Source organism: Trachinotus anak, unplaced genomic scaffold, assembly GCF_046630095.1.
Source record: "Trachinotus anak isolate AG129_WGS33_773 ecotype Australia unplaced genomic scaffold, CSIRO_AGI_Tana_v1 ptg000031l, whole genome shotgun sequence".
Lineage (NCBI taxonomy): Eukaryota > Metazoa > Chordata > Actinopteri > Carangiformes > Carangidae > Trachinotus > Trachinotus anak.
The window spans coordinates 61,855-81,915 of record NW_027273882.1 but is presented as its reverse complement, the minus strand read 5'-3'; the positions used below and the strand labels follow the sequence as shown (position 1 = coordinate 81,915).

General features: G+C 42.6%; 1 protein-coding gene across 2 annotated transcripts in view; it reads left to right on the top strand.

Annotated features, from left to right (window-relative positions):
• The first annotated feature begins 974 nt into the window (after positions 1-974).
• LOC139612332 (glutamate receptor ionotropic, kainate 2-like) overlaps positions 975-20,061 on the top strand; it is a 59,443-nt gene continuing 40,356 nt past the window's right edge. Inside the window, exons 1-2 of one of the 2 annotated variants that reach the window (XM_071467816.1) lie at positions 975-1,505; positions 19,696-19,863. In XM_071467816.1, the coding sequence (XP_071323917.1) occupies positions 1,382-1,505; positions 19,696-19,863 (292 nt within the window). In that variant the 5' untranslated portion in view covers positions 975-1,381. The remainder of the gene's footprint in view (positions 1,506-19,695; positions 19,864-20,061) is intronic. The other variant, XM_071467817.1, reaches the window with a different exon arrangement.

Here is a 20,061-nt window from a genome sequence, read left to right as displayed (position 1 = left end):
TTAAATATTCGTGCCTTTCAGCAGCTTCTGTCGATATAGCCTAACGGATTTGCTGTTCTGCCAATTTTAATTCCTTTCATCCCACTCCTCCCACATTTCTGGAATGATGGTGTAAATTGTTGAAAGGTTGTGGCCTGAAATCTCGTAAAAGGAGGTTCAGAAAGGGAAGTTGTGAATGACAAAAACAGAGAGTGGACCTTCATATCATGCTCTGGGATAGCGATGGGGAGGGAAGATCACTGCAATGATATCCTGCAGGCTTGAGATCAGCCTATACATTGCCTGTGTGTAGAGGTTGGCCGGCTATTGCGTGCAGTGTGTACAGAGTTATTGCTTTGTATATAAAGTAAGCTTATGGGTGCTAACAGTTGCTTAAACTCTGATGGAGATCACATGGAGCTGACTCTGAGGACAGAACAAGTGAAAACGTAAAGGTGTAGTTTTAAGTAGAGGTCGGTGTTGCACTTCATCACATCAGAGGATCCGATCAAAGACATAATAACTTTATTGTCATCATTTTAGGATCGCCTTGTGTCTGTGAGTCTGGTGGTAGCCTGGAGTAAATTGGACTCAGGGTTCAGCCCGAACTTAGGAGATCGCATATTTACCGACACGATGTCAGATCCACGCTTTGGAGCTTGGAGCCCGTTGAGTTCGTGGAGAAGAAAGGGAGAAAACGCAGCTTCAGTAAGGCGGTAGCCCACGAAATAAAGTTTCCCGCTCCCTCTCTCCCTCCCTCCCTCCCACCGTTTTTCTCCTTCCCTCTCTCTCCAGCCCACACCCCCGTCTTTCTCTCTTTCACCTCTTCCTCTCTTTCTACCTATATCCCCACCTCAACCCGCCCCCCCCCCCCCCCCCCCCACCCCCCACCCCCCCACTCTCTATCTCTCTGTCTCTCTCTGCTGCGCGTTCACAACACCAACCTTGGCTCGACGTCAGAGCCTGTGCAGCAGTGCAGTATAATGGGAGCGCAAGCAACCCAGAGCGCCTCATAGGGGGCTGCATATCGCTGCTGTATCCTCTGCTTGGCGCTCTCTAGCTCCTCTCCAAGCCCCTCTCCAGTACATCACCTACATAGCCCATGCTCGGGCTCCCCCCCCTCCTCCCCACTGGATCCGTACTCCTCGACATGGATGTCCCGCCGTCCCTCGACCCGGAGGATTGTTGTTTCTTGGCGCAGTGAAGGAGGAGAAGGAGAAGGGGGAAGGAATCATGCCGGGACTGCTAATGGATTTAGGGAAAGCGCAAGTGACCATGCCGTGATCTTGCGCATCCAGGGCCGCCGTCACCCTGCCTTGCCCAACGACCGTAGAAGAATTACGGGGGAATCGAACCCGCGCACCGGGGGGATTAAACCACTGTGCATTTTTTTAAAAACAACATGAAGATTACCTCCCATCATCTGATGATAACCAGTCTCGTTTTCAGGTCCAACCTCAGGCTGATCCCGCTTCTGCTGCTGTTTCTTGGTTACACTCGCGGGATGCCACACGTTTTAAGATTCGGTAAGATCCTCCTTGTTTCTAACGCGACGCCGTCTGTGGCGATATCTGCTCGCACAAGGTGCTTCTGTGACAGTCCACAGTGAGACGACATTGACGGGAATGCAAAAGCGTATGTATCGAGACATCCGCGTCCCACTCTCGCCTTCTCTTGTATAGACTAGTTGGCGGAAGAATTTCTCCCGCACTCAAAAATCATGTGTGTTGATGGATAGTTTGCAGTTATAGTCTCATAACGCTGCTTTTCGCCGTGTGCATCGCACCATGAAGGCTGTATGGTGTTTCCCCACAAACCTCGAAACCAATAGAACAGTAACTTTTGGAAAAGAAAATCAACTGTAGCTAACTCGTAGATGAAGGCGTATTCCTATGCAACAGTTCACGGATGTGAGCAGCTGATGAAACTGGAGGGGAAAAAAAAAAACAAAAAACACTGCTGGACTCACATCTCCTCACCGGTATCCTCACGGTAGTCTTGTATCTTCACGGCCTTTTAAACTGCTGACACCTCAAACATGTCCTCTGCAGTAAATGTTTACATGTAAACATTACTCCCCAGAGTGCGGATCAATCCCTCTGATCTATCACAAGGGCCGATCAATACGCCCGCCAGTACTTTTTTATCTTTAATCCCACTCAACTGCTATCCAGCATGGATTCCGCTGGTTTATTTATATTGCTTATTTATACAGTCATAGGCATTGATTAAACGGATAGTTCCGGCTTTGAAGTGGTAATTGGCTGAGTCATGTTGAAAGCCAAATGTGACCACATAATTGTTAAATGCACCAACGAACAATCATCACTCATACTGATAAGTGGCCTAAAGTTGATTAGGTACTTCTCTCCAAGAACTAGGCGACAGAATATCGCTTGGCGGAAGAACTAGCCTATATATTATTAATGTTGATAGCTCTTCAACAGTTGTCGCTACAGCGCATTGTTGCTGATTCACAGCTTTAAAAACTGTGCTGTTAATACCTGTTTTATCTGTCACTAAATCACGGCCTCCCGTGGTTTCATCTGTTGCTTAATCAGATCCGTCTCAGGGTGGCTGCGTTGTTGCCGCTGTCTGTTGCATGTGCACAGAAGCATCTTGGAGTGACAGGGCAGGGGAGCCCCCCTCCTGACAGCGGATGTCATCAAGTGTTGACAACACATCCTTATACAGTCCCCCCCCCCCCAATTCCCCCGAGGGTCCTTTTTAAGAGTCAGGCCTCGTCCGCAACAGCCGCCGCTATGGCAACGGGGATGTGCTTTTCTTCCTGCTGCATCCTCCTCAGCCCGATGAGAGAGCTCCCGTCTCACACGTTGTCTGACAGACGCCGGGCGTCTATTCAGTAATCCTTGGGGGACGGCGACGTCCCTGCGTAATAGTATTTGACACCAAAGTTTCCAAGCCGGCAAATAATGACTAAATTCTAGGGAGAGAAAGTGGAGCAGCGATTGATTAAAATATGTGAAGCACGCCTGTTCCGACACCGTGGAGTGAAATCTGGCCGTGGATGTCACACCGACATGTATACTTCAATATTATATTGTGTGAATATAATGACAGAAACTGGCCTTTTGTTGTCTGACACGTTGGATCAGCGCGGTAGACACAAACATGTGAGATAAGAGGTGATTCATGTCCCTGAAATCTTTTAGCTCTCTTCCTGTTTTTTTTTTGTTGTTTTTTTTAGTTTGTGTTCTGGTGGCAGTGAGGCGATTGATGTGGCAAAAAAGTCGAGTCGCTGTCCGTGGTCCTGAACAGGCGACTGATCCGCCTGTTCAGAACCACGGACAGCGACTCGGCTTCTTGGCAGCGCGGTCAGTGCTTGTTGCTGGGAAAAAAAGAGACTTGTGTGTGTTGTATAAAAGCTTTAGTTTCAAGGTTTTTGGTGCAGCATTATCCCATGTCAGTCAAGCAGCATCCACTTCATATCTTTCCTTTGTAAGATTGCTTCCATCTCCTGTAGTGTGTTTCATTCGCTTTAGAAAAGATGACATACTTTATCTGTCTGTGTTTGCTTGTAAAGGGACTGACTTTCCAAAAGAGAAAGATAGAGTGATTTTTATCAAGAAAGTAAGATGCAGCTGTGTCAGTGTGTGTAAGTGCATGTTTTTTTTTTTTTTTTTGAGAGAGAGATGGGAGAAAAGCAAAATTGCCCTGAGAGACACTGGAGCCCATTGGTCCTTCCCCCGGTGCATTTCCTGTCCTGCAGGATGTGCTTGTTCAGCAGATAATCCCAGCTGCTCCTGCAAGAGGCTGGCTAAATGAGGAGGTCAGCTCCCCTGGGTCTGTCTGTTCCCTTCCTGCCCCACTTCCATTCTGCCCAGACAAGCGGCTCGCATTGTACAACCACTGTTCTCCTGTCAGACTGAGACCTTTACATGCACACACACGCACACTGTAACACCAAAGCATAGTCAGCCCTTTGTATTCACAGCATCAGTCTCACCACGTAGAGCGATAAGTGACGGAGAGAAGAAAAAAAGAAAAACAATAAAACAATAAGCGTTTGGGCCACCAGCTGCAGGCAAACATGCTGAGCTAATTCCCAGACTGAATTGAATTACTGTTTTCACTGTTGCTCATTTATAAATCATACAGATAATTCATTTACTTAGATACTGAAATGGAAGCCCTTACAAGGCGTAATAAAATACGCATGGGAGAAGATCCTCTTTTTATAACTAGTACCTACTTACCTCTTGAGAGTGTTTAATGGGACTTTGTAGCTACGGGTCTCAGAGACCCAGAATGAAGTGGGTAATATTTCAGATACAATATAGGTTTTCTTTCCACTTCCACCTGTACAACGTAGACTGAAGAACAGGCCGTAAAATATCCATTTTAAACACGAAAATGAGAACTTGGTTCTCTGGCATGAAAAAACTGAATAGTGTATTGAACTCGCAAATAGAACAATTTTTTCCTTATATTTTAAGATATTATTTTTATGACAGGGAAGTCAGGAGAGGCTGTAGAAAGATCTGACCTTCTTGCTGCAATGATGTATGAAATTTCTGCACAGTAGTATTCTAAGATGCTGCTGTAGTAAAAGTTCAACTTTCTCAGGGCCTGCGAGGTGGAAATTCGGGGCTGTATTAAAGTCTATAGCATCATGTGACAGCTGACTGGTAGGCTAAAATTAAAGGAGCTCATTTGACTTTCCTTCCGTTGAAATATTGCTATTTGCACATGATCCTTTTTAGCTCTCCCCACAGAGAAGCATTCAGTCACTCAAGCAATGAGTCATCACATCTGCCATTTCATTAGAGCTGATTGAGTTCTACTTAGAGACGTATGTCTTGTTCGTAAATGAAGAAATTAAAGGGAACAACAATCAGCAATAAAACTGAGATAGTGTGCAGTGTTTTATTTCTGATGTCCATGGTTGGTCTGCGGCTTGTGAGGTTGAGTGATAACATTATCACCGCCATCTTCAAGCAACATTGGCAGTTGCAGAACGTCCCCGGGCTGTCAACTGCTGCTGAAAGCATTGTTGACTCAGAGATGCTCGTTTTGTTTGTTTATTTCCTGCTTATGTTTATATTTTCCCACTTCAGCCATGCCTGGGAATATTATGACTAAAGCACAACATTGTTTTTCATTTTGGAAAGGAGATCAAGTCGTTTTTTTGTTTTGTTTTTTTGTCAGTCCTCTGGCAAAAGACACAATCCCCTCTGGTAGAAGCTAAGTTTATCTAGCTACTTCCACAATGTTGTGCCAGGATAAAGGTCCTTTATTGCGTTTCTAATATTTAACACTCTTTTTATCCCCTCAACTATTGTGGCGAAATTTCAAGGTTGTCAAGAACAAGCAAGGGTAGAGGGAGCAAATTCAAGGGGAGTTCGTAGTTAATTGACTTTATTTGCTTTTGCTTTCCTGCAGCCCGAATTATCAGCATGCTGGAGTTTAGCTTGGGTTTGCAGGAATTATGGATAACACCCTGTGCCCTGGCCCACTGCCAGCGTGTTCACGGCAAACACATTTAAATAGGCACAAAGCTGCTTAAAATATTCATGTGTCACTTGGCCCCGCCATAGCTTATAGAAATATGAAACTATCTCTTCTCTGCTGGCAAATGATTTCCATGGTTTAAAAATACCCACCGTGGGTTTCAAGAACAAAGAGGAGATCTGTCGTACATTAGCATGCAGCACCACACATGGGCTTGAAGCAGGGAAATATCTAGATGGATTTCTAAAACATGTTTACAGTCCTGACTCTTTGAAGGTCTTGCTGTCATGGCTCAGTTACAAAAGGCTCAATGGTGATTAATTCAGGGTACAGATTTCTTGGCATTTCGAAATGGAAAATATCTGTGAGGTATGAAATTAGTTTTCCTGTTGTGTTTAGAATCAAGTCGATTTTTTTGAGATTTCCCAGCTACATTGGAAAAGATTATTTACATTGAAGGAGGCTTTAGATGATTGACTTTTTATGCAGTGTAACCAGTGCCTCCTCTGACACATGGTCTATTTTTGCGACTCATATAGAACACATCGGTCCTGTTCTTCTACTGCCTTGCTTGGCTTTCATTATTCACAGCCTATCACTCTTTGTCATTGTCACTCAGGGACTTCCCTGGGTTTCGGAAGGGTTAGGGGTTATGTGTGCAATTGTTCTGTGAAACTGTCCCTTGAGAAGGACCCTGCAGCAGGTCTAGCTGCCTGCTTGTCTGGCTCAGAGCTGACTGAAGGTCAGAGCTCAAACTGCTCACAAGGAATGTGTGTATATACATATATATATGTATTTTTATGTGTGCATTTTGTATTTTATGTATTTATATGTATGTATTTTTTTGCATCCTTAAACACACATGGAACGGTCCTTCTCACAATCCCACCAAGGGAGACTGAAGAAAATTTGAAGTCACCGAGCGGTGCAAGAAAAACAAGAGTGTTTGTTATAGAGAGTGGGGGAGTCTGTGTGAGGTGTGACTGAGAAGAAAAACAGTGAGTGTTGAAGCCAGCAGATACCAAGTAAAGATAGATTAGTTTGCCTCAGAGCAGTCCACTCTCAGCCCACTCTCAGTTGTGGTCTTTTATTACTGTTTTTGTGATGGCTTCTGTGAAGAGAGTCAGGAAGGACAGTCGAGTATGCCGTGAAAATGTAGTGGGAGTCCAGGAGTCATACACTGCAGCTCTGAATAAATGTCAGCGGTATGGTATTAGCAAGCTGAAAATTTGCCCGAGCCTATAGATTTGCGTGAAATAGCTCCTAGAGGAAATAAAAATGGCAAAAAAACATTAATAACACAAATATCCTTGTAGGTTCCTTGGGGAACTGAACCCAAATATGTATTTTTATTAGCTTCTAATGAATTTATCTATTAGGTCTCATTATGTATTTGACTGTCTCCACTTCCACTAGACCGTAAGATGAGAATCAATAAAAATCAATATGTTTGTATTGCTAAGAGGAATCATGAGGAGAAAAAAAAAGACAGAAACTGGCAGCATAGCAAGTAACCAGTGCCAAGTCCCAGATGCCCCAGTCTGTGTATCACAGGTTACCATCTGTGAGAATGCAAACACATACACAAAAGAAAAACAACAAATGTGTACTATAAGATGGATGTGTGGGAGTGGATTAATCATGAGTGTCGCTGTGAATTAATGACGACTTAAAACAGCCACAGGCTGCAGTGACTTCTTTAGGATGTGCTTCTTAGACGTTATCACATTTCTTGTTTCTCCTTTCGATTTGTCTGTCACGTTCCAAACTCGACTGTACGTGTTCAATTACTCTCTGTGTGATATATGTATGTTGTTAACTGGCTGCGCTTTAAGTGGTTTGAAAAATCGACCTTCCGCTTGCTGCAGTGTTGCGCCGAGCTTGTGCGTTGTACGTGGGAGTAACATGTGAGACCTTTAACTTCGTTGGAGCTCAACTGTGGTAATTAACTGATTGCTTAATAGAGGCAAACAAACCTGGTTTGTCAATGTTTTATTATGGAAGCTGGTAATAGTGCTGATTGGGAGCTAGAGTAAATGTTTAATGTGTATTTTAATTTGTAGGAGGGCCACTGATTGCCTTTTGTTGGATGTGTTTGTTGCTAAAGGGCTCAGTTGTAAATATGCATTCATAATTTCACCCATGTAGTTATATATGAATTTAAAACTGTGTCTTAATGTGGCCTGTGAACCGAGGCAATTACATGTGAATTCCAAACACGCGGACCAAGTAAACACACTTGAAGGCACATACACTGTAAATGAAAGCATTGACGTCCAAACTACATGGGATTCAAAAGTCAATCGATTACAGAAAGCCCTCCGGCTGTGTTGGCTATGATGTGAGGCACCGATCAGGTTAGGATGTGGTGATTCACCTTCATCCCCATGCCAGCTGAATAAAGGAGTGAGAGGAGGAGGAGGGGAGCAACTGGCTGAAAGAGAGGAAGCAGAATTCAGGCTCCCATTGACAGCACAGCCCGACGGATGTAAAAACGTTTCTCTGTTTGAACCAAGGACACTTGGGGAAATGGGCTCTGGGGGAGGACGTATTGAGACAGGCTTACTTAAAATCATGTTCTTTGAATCAGCATGACACTCACATTTTCCACGATCCACCAGGGCTATGCAAAAACGTCCTCCTGCAATGTTGAATTCCCTTTTACTGTTCTTCTTTTTCTTTTCCTCTGGGTTTTTTTTTTAAGTATCTGTGTGGCATTCTCTAATCAGCCTTCCAATCTTTTTGTTTTTTAAGGTGTTTGCAAAATGATAGGTGAAAAGAGAAATATGTTGCAAAGAAGCTAGTGCATTTGTGTCTAATTTAAAGTAAGCAGTGTTAAAGAAAGCGTAAAGATAACAGATGTAAGCTGCCATTAGTTAAAGAAATGAGAAAAAAAAGATCTACCTCCTTTGGGGAAACATTTAGACAAAGCCTTACTGATAAAACCTACATCGTCTGGCTACAGTAGCCTTCGTAAGGGTTCTGTTGTTAGTCGCCCACACTCAGAACGACACACTTCCCCCATTCGTTTGATATGACCCAGCAATCCTCCCCTTATCCACACACACAGAGCATTACAGCGGAGTGGAACAGACTTAGATTGATTTCCCATCTTGCACAATCTGTTTTAAGAATTTTGAGGAGACATAATGAAGCCAATCGCCTCCGTTTCCCTTGCACAGCTTCTGATGAGATATACCCACACCCGGCCAATGCTTTTTGAACATGACAAAGGACTCTGCATTTCCTACTCAACAGGGTGTGAATGAATGTGAGAAATGGGGAAATAAACAGTCAACTGCAGATCAGGAGAAAGATTAGAACAGGACTCTTGATTTTTTTTTTGTTGTTTTACATTCATCCTCAATAGATTTCTTATTTTTAGAGAAAAAATGAGCTTGCATATTTGAGAACCTTCATTATTCAGTTAATTTCTTTTCTTTCTTTTTTTTTTTTTGATCGTTATGCTTCTGGCTGTTTTCCTCGCTAAAGTCAGCGTGCAGGTCTTTTTCCATTTCTATCTCTCTCTGCTGCCGCGCAATTGCCTGCGTGTGTTTGCAGAACAAGCAGGAAAAATTGACACACCTTTGCAGCAAAGAGTAGCATATTGACTTGTACCTGTAGCTCTGATTATCAGCTAGCTTGTGTACAGCAGTTGGTCATGGGAGGCTGATGAACCCAAACCAGGAGCTGACATTTTCCTGCCCTGTGGCTGAGGGGGTGGGGGGTGGGGATGGGGATGCAGGTGTCCGTTCAGGTCTAATGGGCCATCCATTCAGTCGTTTAATTGAGTGTCTTTTATCTGCCTCCAGTGACCTCTTTTATTCTCCTTTTCTCCCTCTTCGTTTCCTTCGCTCATCTGTTTTTTTTCTCATGCCCCACCCCTCCTCTTCCTCTTCCTCCCTCCCTTCCTCCCTCTCCACACGCTCGTCTCTTTGGTTGCCTAACTGCACATCCGTCTGCCATCTGCGTAAATACCTACAGCTTACTGCGACTTTAGACATCATGCCCATCACTTGTTGTTTTCTAAACACATCTGACGGGCTGCGAGGAGACAGTGTGACGGCGACGTGCACTTTCAGCATCAGATCAATACCCAGAATCCAGAAAATAGAGTCTTCTGCCCATTTTCTCTCTCCACCCCCCCACCCCCCCACCCCCCCCACCCCCCTTTGTCCTTCTCTGTCCTTCGTCTCAGTGTCGTCTTTGTCTCCCTTTAGCTCTCAGCTTGTCCTCTGGACCTTCCCCCTCTACTTTGTTCTCTCTCCCTGTAATCAAGCCTTACGTCCCCTCATCCCCTGGTCTCAGTATCCATGCACACAAAGGCATGATTCCTCATTTGATATACACATTCCAAACCTCCATTTCTCATTATACCTTTGGATTTCAAAGCCGAGAATACGCTTTCAGTCTCAGATTCTCATTGAACTTTCCCCACTCCTGGAATAGAACACTCTACTACAGCTATCAACATGACGTGCTTTGTAACACATAGAGGAAATGGAAGGGTCTGCACAATATCCATTTGTCTATAGGCTTAAAACTGCTCCTTATATTGCCTCCTTGATTGTCTCCATATTCTTTTCATGGAGACGTGGCTTTAATGAGACAATATAGATACTATATAGATGATGTAGCGAAAGAACTGTAGTTTTAATGCCTTGCAAACCTCAAGTAATGATTCTCCTCGTGATTGCTATGAAATTTATGTGTGTTGGAACATTATTGCCTGATCTAATCTATATATTTATAATTTACTTCATACATTTTTAGCATATTTAAGTCAGGGTTGACCATCTGCTGTGTCTTTTCCTATTTGAAGATTAAAAATTATTCTAATCAGATTAACAAAATCCAGCAGAATGTCTCTTTTATTCCTCTCTCCATCACCGTAAAAAGAAAAAAAAGAAAAACCCAGCTGTGAGCATTAAAGACTCGCCTCCTGAATTAATTCTTGACCTTTGGCTCTGACAGGAGATAACATCTGCCCTTCTACAAGAAAGAAAGTCTAATTTTACAGCCATTTTGTCCAAACTTACAATGGGGAGAGTGTAATACAGGGCCATTTTGATGAGCAGGAGAACGGTGAGAATTAGAATGAGAGCAGAGGAGCGAGTAAAGAGGTCTCGTATAATTTGCTGCGACCTAATTGCAACATTATAAATTGAACTTCTTTTTAGCTCTGCACCAAGGTCGGCTGCACATGATGTATGTTGGGTGCACGTGAGAGATGTTGAGGTGTAAGTTTATCCTGCTCTCGCTCTCTTTTCGGATAAGAGTGGTAGTTTCATGAAATGTAATTGTTGGGAGAGGTGGCACGGTAGTGAGATGAAAGTCTTAGCATCCCACCTTTTGGCAAGTATGATGAGAAATCCCACAGCTTAACTTTCAGGGAGTTTGTTTTAAGACTTGAAGATTACTGTTAGTCAAGTTCTCAGCTATGTTTATTTTGGTGAGCGATAACAGCCTCAGGGCCGGAGTGTCCAGGGACACTCGAGACACCCAGTCCATCCCGCCTCGTACTTCTCAGCTGCAACGCCATAAATGGTAATAACGCCAGTAAAAACGCTTTTTATCCAAAATGGGGAGAGTGATTACAAACCAGATAGCACATGCACCGCCACAATGTTCTCAAGGCTGGACTCCTGCCTCTCTTAGCCTGCAGTGGATAATTAGCATCTCTCACACGTGCTTAGGCTTGATTAAAACTCAGTTTACAGTGAGCAGCGCTGTGAGGTCGCCATCTGTCACCTGCCGAGGCCACCGTAGACGTACTCTAGTCAGAGGGAGTGAGGAGGACGGTGCGTTCGTGTGTATGTGTGTGTCTGTGTGTGTGTGTGTCTGTGCGCGTGTGTGTGTGGCTGTTTGATAAAGGGGAGAAAAGATGGGGCATAGGAAGAGAAATGGCAGAGATGGGTGAGGCATGAAGCATTAGGAGGCATTCTGTTCAGTAAGCGGCCCCTCTCACTCCCTAAGGCCTGTATATCAGTGCAATATCACATATTTTCTGTGCCGGCGGAAAAAGCTCCTGACTGCAGTTTTGGGATTTGTTTTATTTACTTGAACTTTATAACCTCGTGACAGCAGTATTGGGAATACTCATGTTTATACTTGAAAGTCAGATAGGAAGTCATAAAGCCTACAGTGTATTAAAGCCTCTATATTTTTCACCAAACTGCATTTGCATCAGTCAAATAATAAGATTTTTCCCCCCCTAAAATGTAATGTTTTATGCCACAGATGAAATGTAGAGCACATTATTAGTGCGCGATGCATATTTGTTTTGTTGATGACAAGCTTTAATGCTGCATCTCTTGAGCAGATTTACATGCCATGTATAGTAGCACAGATAAAGTAGTATTCCCATTGTGGCAAACATGATAACACTGGCAGTTATGGCAACAATACTCAATATTACATGTCAGGGCAGGTGAGAGGGGTGCATTCAAAAATCAAGAAAACTCCATTATGATCAGCTTTGGTAACTGTAACAGTGACTTTCAAAGTGAGCTCGCGTGAAAACAATGGAACACTCTTCTCTTGCGAAGAGCGAGAAGATTTACTGAAGCTTGGCTGCTCTTCCTCGGGCATCATTCAGCACAGACTGAGGAAGACCTCAAAACGCGTTGCCACCTCTCTGCATGTTATATTACAGCCACTGTAATGGCTGTCGTCTGCTCCGTGCGCCTCTGTTGATTTGTGCACATCAGAAGCAACAGTAAATATTTTTACTCTTTGCAAGCAAGGGGGCTTTACAGTCCCCCTCACGTCAGAGCTCACACTCTACACCTGGAAAATGGTTGGCAGGAACATTAAGTGCATGTGATTTGCACTGACTGGCCTGTAGCATGAATAAGAACTTCCAGCTTATCAAGTGTCAGGATTTGCTTCGTTCCTTTGTTTCTGTGATTATAAAGTGAATCTCTGGGGCTTCATGTCTCACCTCCACAAATAAGAATGACTATTTTCCACAAAGAAAAATACGTGATTGATGAATTACGTTTTTGAAAATGCTATTTTTCCCTCCTATGTATGTCATAACAGATGTTTTCTTTCTTATAAACAATCACCCTGTGCATTCAGAAATTGCGATGGACGTTTTTCACTATTTTTGGGTGTTTTATAGATCAAACAATTAATCAGTCAACTGAAAATAAAACAGGTCTTAATTCACAATAAATAGAATCATAGCTTGCAGCCCTGAATAGAATTGTTTGTGTGAAATATTGATTGACAATTTTCAGGTAATGAAATACTCTGTGTACTTGACAATTAGGGGAAAAAAAAAAAAAGCTTCTCCCTGCGGGTGTGAGTGTGAGTGTGTGTGTGTGTGTGTGTGTGTGTGTGTGTGTGTGTGTGTGTGTGTGTGTGTCGACTCTACAAACCATGCTGCGTCTCTGTTGGTCTAAGCAGGTAATTGAAACTCAAGAGCGGGACTATAATCGTTTTGTGAATATAGTGACAAAATATGTGTACCCACATATAGGCATGTTTATGCCTCACGATGATGGGAAATATTTCAGCAAAATAGTGTATTTTAATATAACACATCATCAATGTAAGCAGTAGTTATGACCTTATGTTTGTGTAAGTAGCTTTTTAAATCTGAGGAACAGGCCATTATTTCTCTATGGTGTGTATGTGTGTATGTGCGTTTAATGATACTACAGAACTGCCACAGCAATTGGCTCTAGGTCTGTTCCTGTGTTTCTTAAAGGAGCTTGTCAATTCTCAAGAGCAGGCACATATTTCTATGAAATGCGAGTGTGTGGATGTGTCTCTGTGTGTGTCTGTGTGCACACAGGCGAGCGTGCGCACTAAGTGCTTATACATCATATTTTCACAGTAGTTGGTATTTCTTTTCAGTTGCATTAGCAATTTGAGAGCGGTGGAGAGGTTGGAAACTGCGAGCAGAGAGAAGTCATTTGGGACTTCAGCAATTCAAGGCCTGTGGAAGTGTACTCACAGTTTGGCACAATTAGTACCAAAAGGGGTCCCTGCTTGACAAATTAGCACACAAAATGTCAGCCGGTAGTTTAGCACATCCACAATGAGCCCTTGCAAATTAGCACATATTTTGAGGAGGGAGCTGGCACATTATTATGAATAGAGGGAGCCTTGCAAATTAGCACATCTGTTGCCAGCGCTCAGAATTAATACATGTTATATGATCACTGGTTTCTCACTTGGTGCTGGGTCAGAGATGAGCGTGGTGGCACACATTTCCAATTGGAGACTGTGTGTGTGTGTGTGCTCATTATAAGAGATTGATGAGATTGATTTTTTGGCAAAGGTAGAGCTAATTATTACCCTGAGTGCAACTGAACCGAGGTGTCTTTGAATGCCGCGGGCGTGGGCTTTAAATTCTCACATCAGTCACATTTTCCCCAGACTCAGTTCTTTCTTACCTGACAGGTTTGTTTAGGCTCAATCTCTGAGGTGCGTGATTGTGTGTGTTTCACACGTGTATGTTGAAATGTGTGAGTCAGCCTGAGGCTTAGCATCCAGCAGTGGCAGGTGACAGTCTAGTCCTGTGTCAAGAGGCTTTAGGGTGACACAAGTGATTCTATTGTGGAGAAAATACCAACAAGCCAAACAAGTCGGATAACAACAGCTACACTCTTGTTCACATAAGCTGCTTTCTACTGGTTTCATGTTCGCCTTCTGGTTTCTTGCTGGACTAAGTTATTGATTATTGCTGAGTCACTGGATTGATTGGCTTTTTTATGGTTATATGAAGTGTGTTTTCACTGGTTTTTCTAGTTTATGGATCCTTTTTATGTTTTTATTTCTTGGTCTTTCATGCTATTTAACACCTGACTTCCTGTGGAGGGATTTCTGTTTTATTCTTAAATTGCCAATACTAGTATTTTACTTTATAACTTATAATACTGTTTCTTTGATTTTGTTTAAGTTTAAGTCTACTAGATTCAACCAATAATGTAGTGTCATCTCAGAAAAAAGAAACTCCATTAACCAAGTTTAGTGCTTCTCTTATCTTGCTCTTACAAAACCAATTCTCTCTAAGATACTATCTCCAAGCCAAAGCCTGTGGAGATGTAGGGGTGTTGTCAAAAAATTTACAGTGTTGTGTATCACCTCTGCTACAAATGGTATCATAGCAGCATTTGTCTCTGCCCTCATATGTAGAATAAGATAGAAGAGAATGTCACCCATCAGCAAACAATGAAGCAATGGGTAAGACAAATGAAGTCATTCCATGCATCTCTCCAGATAGCTTTCTAGTGAATTTTATACCGGCTACACCAATAATGGCTTGTTTGTGTGATATCATAGCATTGGCAAGCGCCTTGCACAGTTGATGTATCCCGTACCCTGGTCAGCTTTCAGGGGATCTTCAGGGAGCAAGAGAATTGGCCCTTGTGCAGCGTAGGAAGGTCAGTCTACCGCAAGGGGAGCTTCAGATTAATGACCAGGGGCGGCGACTCTCTGCAGGCCTTCATGCATCATGTCCCATTCACCGCCAAACATGTCAGGGAGCGCTCCCACTGGGAATTTCTGGGATATTTACGGAGCATTTCCATCACTTTGCCTCCTGCCTTTTGGCTCTGAGCAGCGATCCTCACTGGCTGAAAGACGGAGGGAGACAGAAGCAGGCCGGGGGGTTGGGGTGTGTTGAGCAGAGGTCCTAAAGCCTAACAGAGTGACTTCATGTGCATACCTGAGCCACTTGCCCTAGCGACAAGTTTGCTCATCGGTTGCCATGGCAGCCACCCAACAGCCCACCACTATCCTGCAGCTGCGCTGCTGGTCATTAGTCACAGAGACAGGCCGTCCACACTATCACAACGCCCTTCATCCACCAATCAGCTGTTCAGGTTCCAAAACTGCAGATGCCTCTCAGCCATAGCATAGATGCATGAGTCACCATGGCAACATATCTGACTCCCATCTCCCATTGTATGAGAGCATCCTTGAGTAGAGAGAGCATAGTTTCATTCATAGTTGTTTAAGGAGTAAAATTCAATTCTCCCTGATATTATTTACTCTATTTACTGAAGTCACAAAAATACAATCTTAGTTTTAATGTTTGTTTAGAGCAGCAGTAGAATATATTTCACCAAAATACATATTTTGTTCATCTGTTCATTATTATTTTTTGTCAAGGTTCATCCATTATTTTCTGAGGCACTCACACTTAAATAGTCTTGATATTTAAAACGTGGCAATCAATGAATGTGTTTCAGCTGTAAGTCATCATCAGCATAAGAAACAGTGGTGAAACAGACTATATATGTAAATACACATCTGAGGTTACAACATGATTGCTTTATTAGGTGCATCTGTGAATGAACCACTGTAGGGGGACACGTCAGCAGCAACAAGACAACAAATAGCAAAACTAGACGTTCAAGAGCAAACTCTTACATAAACCACCACAATCAAACTGCTGCACAATCGGAAATAGTGAGCTCAGTTTACAATAAAAACCATTTTCATCCATTATTCTCATTTGTGATGTATGACTTTCAGAGGTGAAAGGTTTCTGTTTACTGGGACTAATTTCAAATAGACTTCATTCTGTCACAAACCAAGTTACTGTTTTATGTTCAGTCCAAATGCACTTGATTAACTCTGAACAAACATTAAAATGGAATAAAATTTACATAGAGGAGGCGCCCTCCCACACTGCACTTTCATTTCCACTTTCTGCTCAGTCTCACTCTCTCTCTCTCTCTGACACACATGCACACACACACTCACACACTGAGACACTCAGATCAGCAAGCCTGTTTTTTCGTCAGGGTGATTATCCAGCTCATAACTCACTCAGAGCTTTCATTTGCACCATAATTCACTCCAGTCCCAATGATGGCGGCTCCATAATTCACACACACACACACACTGATTATCCCAGCTGTAACTCACACACCTGCAATCAGACGGACCACAACAGCCACTAGTGAGAAGAGGATGGATGGTACAAGACAGGGCTTTATTAGACTTTAAATATACATTACATCCCATATTAATGCGTGCAGCGTCTTTTCTAAGATGCTGAAATTCAGATTCATGATTCAGTGTAAACAACACTGAAGATATCTTCTCTAAAAAATGTGAACCAAGGTCTTGTGTTTGATTCCAAGGTTATTCTAAGGTAATTTAATATTTGACACCTCCTGTGAAATACTTAATTTAATGTTTCTGCTCCTCCATGTCCCCAAAGATTTACCGTATTTTCCGCACTATAGGGCGCACTGGATTATAAGGCGCACTGTCAATGAATGGTCTATTTTCGAACTTTTTTCATATATAAAGCGCACCGGACTATAAGGCGCATTAAGCGAAACAAAACAGTCAGATAAGTCAGTCAAACTTTATTAAACGCGTTCACAATAACTCTCAACATTGTTCAAATGTTAATGAGCGTATTCACAGTAACTCCCAACCTTGTTCAGTTGTAACACGTAAAAAAAACACAGTCTGATACCACTAAATCAAACGTTAGCGTATTCACAATAACTCCTTATAGGTCCTTATACACACACACTGTAATATTATGGTGAAGCACAGTATGTATTACTCCGCGACGCTCCTGACTACGATAGCCGTAATGCTGCAAGCGGTGTGGCTTTGTAGTTTACCAAAGTCGTACTAAAACATTTTGACAGAGCGCCGTGAGCGCCGTGTACCACACAAAATCGCTTCGAGGTCAGTAAGCACAACCAGAATTAATCCATATATAAGGCGCTCCGGATTATAAGGCGCACTGTCGTTTTTTGAGAAAATTAAAGGATTTTAAGTGCGCCTTATAGTCCGGAAAATACGGTACAGTTTTTTGTTTTTGTTTTTTTTTTTTTAAACCAGCATGTCCGAGCCATACGGCGTGCCAAAGAAATCTGATGAACCCAACTTAATATCCTTATGCTCCTTTTCAGACTCGTTGAACAGGCCACTGGAGCCTCATCTGCTCCCTCAGGGCAATAGTATAATAATTATCTATTAGGTCAGACTGACATGATTCCCATCATCTTTAATGCTGATTCTCGGGTATTCGTTCTTTTGAAGATTAATGTGCCATTGCAGTGAAATGAAATGCCATGAATAGCAACATGTTCACATCACATTGGTGCTGTATAGCAGGAGGACTAACACAAGAAAACCTCATTATTATGACTCACTCAGTGACACAAAACATGTACTTGAGTTCCTTTATAAGTTTGTCCCTCATCTTTGGCTGTGACATCTTTTCAACTCCAATTCACGTTCCTCAATTTCGCTATTGGAGCGTATGGGCACAACACACTGTCTGGCTGTATCATGGTGACAGTGATAGAGCTCACTTCCCTAAGTTAATGACATCCTCTTTGCCCTCCTGCACTCCTTTTCTATCATTCCCTGCTGTGGCCAGCTGCTATTTATAGCCTGCTGGGTCTATTAATGTAAAGCTCTCTTGCTCTTTCTCCACTCTTTTAAAAATGCGTCACTCTCTCGCTCTCTCTCTCTGTCTTTCCCCCACTCAGTCTCACTTTTCCCTCGCTCTCTGTAATTGAATCAATAAACAGGCTTTAAACTTTTTTTTTTTTCAGTTTGGATTTCATCTTACTGACTCTCTGTCCTCCGAGAGGGTGGGAACCGTGGATGGACTCCTGAACTTTGCTCTTGTCTCCGAGAGTGTTTCTCAGAGCAGCTCTCGCAAGCCCCTTTCATCACCCCCCACCACCCTATCCACTCTCTTTTAAGTTTGATTTCTGTAAAGCTTTCTCAGGATTTAGTCCATCCTTAAAGGTGCACTAGATGTTGGAACGTAGCTTTGATTTTTTTTTTTTTTTTTTTTTTTTTCATTATGTTTATTTTGAAAGTTGAAAATACCTGCTTGACTCTACAGCTGTTCCAGCTGTTTGACATAGAAATGTTATCTGTAAAATATTATTATGTTAATATGCTACATACTCTGGCATATTGCGTTACATATAATGGCTTTGCTTCGTTCAGATGATGGATGTGTGAAAACTACTCTGTGATCATTCTCACTGACCCCATTTACACCTGAAATTAGATACGTCCTGGGCGACTGGCTTGTAAATTAAATGGAACAAAGATGAATACACTTTAAAAGAAAAAAGGGAAAAAAAATGGAAATTTGATTATAACTGCAATTTGTCCGTGCACATTTGAATTCAATTTTCTGATTTGCATTTCTGATGATTGTCAGGTGTAAATAAATTCTGGTAAATTATCTTGAAATGATTAATACATTTCTATAGGGTCAGTTCAAATGTCGCCTTCCTCTGGACTACCTGAAGCTTTATAAAAATAACTGACAAGCCTGACGGGAGCTGTTTTAAGGAGACAACACCGTACTTTGCGGTGGTAATTATATTGTCTGACTCATGCGGTGGTGAAGCAGTGTGCATTGTTTGGTTTTTTTTCCTGTTGTTGAGGCTTTTAGTTTGTCAATTAATGAGCGTTGCGAGGTGCGATTCTCATGTATCCAAAAGGTAACGAGATTTCTCAGGCAGGCACAGCGTGGGACTCCCTTCAGGATGCTCTCCCATTAAACCCCAACAAAACTCACAGTGAAATATGAGGCAGAAAGAAGAATCTGAACCTTGGAGTCGATTTGTTTTTAACGAGTGTGTTCAAATCTCTCTGAACCTCTTCTGTCTTCCTGGCTTGACTGACCTTCTCCTTCACTGCCAGTCTTTCTGTTCCTGTCTCTCTGTCTGTACCACTTCATATACCCGTGCCCCTTTCTCCTCTCCGCCTTTCTGTATTTTCACCCTAATCTCTTCGCTCCCTGCACTCTTGTTTTTCTTTGCTCTCCTCTCATTTGAGAATCATTAAAATCAATGGGACAAAATTGAGGAGTGAACCTTTCTGTCAAGGCTGAGCGAGGGAGTTAAAGAAGGGCACCCACCCCTGAACTCACCTCCCTACAGAACTAATTGCCTATAATTACACTGACGACTGCCACCGAATGCAAATCAGCCCAGATCCAAACGCCTAATCCGCACTGTAGATCTGTTTCATGTCAGCGTGTGACTGAGCCCTGTGAAGCGGCGAACACAATAGCATCAATAATATGAGAGTACAAACACTGAAGTGTTAAAAATGATAGCACTGCTCGAGCTGTAATTGCCTGCATCATATCGACCATTTACTTGAATGTCACTTGTGCTAAGGAATCTATTGCAATTACAGAAGCAGGAAGTGGCTATTCAGAGTTCTTGTTCTCTGCTGATTTTTTTTTTCTTTTTTTTTTTTCTTGTTGACCCTCAGGAGGAATATTTGAATCCATAGAGAGCGGCCCCTCCGGAGCAGAGGAACTAGCCTTTAAATTTGCCTTGAACACAATCAACAGGAACCGCACCTTGCTCCCCAACACCACACTGACCTATGACATCCAGAGAATAAACATCTTCGACAGCTTTGAGGCCTCCAGGAAAGGTGAGTCCGGATGTATGAAGGAGACATTTATTGATTGATGATTGTTTTTGTCATGTGACACCCGTGTATTTGAGAACTTGAAGGTGATATTATTACAGGTTTTGACAACTAGTGAGGAAATTTACTGAACATGCATATGAGTTTGTCCAACAATCCAAAATAAATCATTTAAAATGTTTAGTTTTTAGTGTTTGGCAC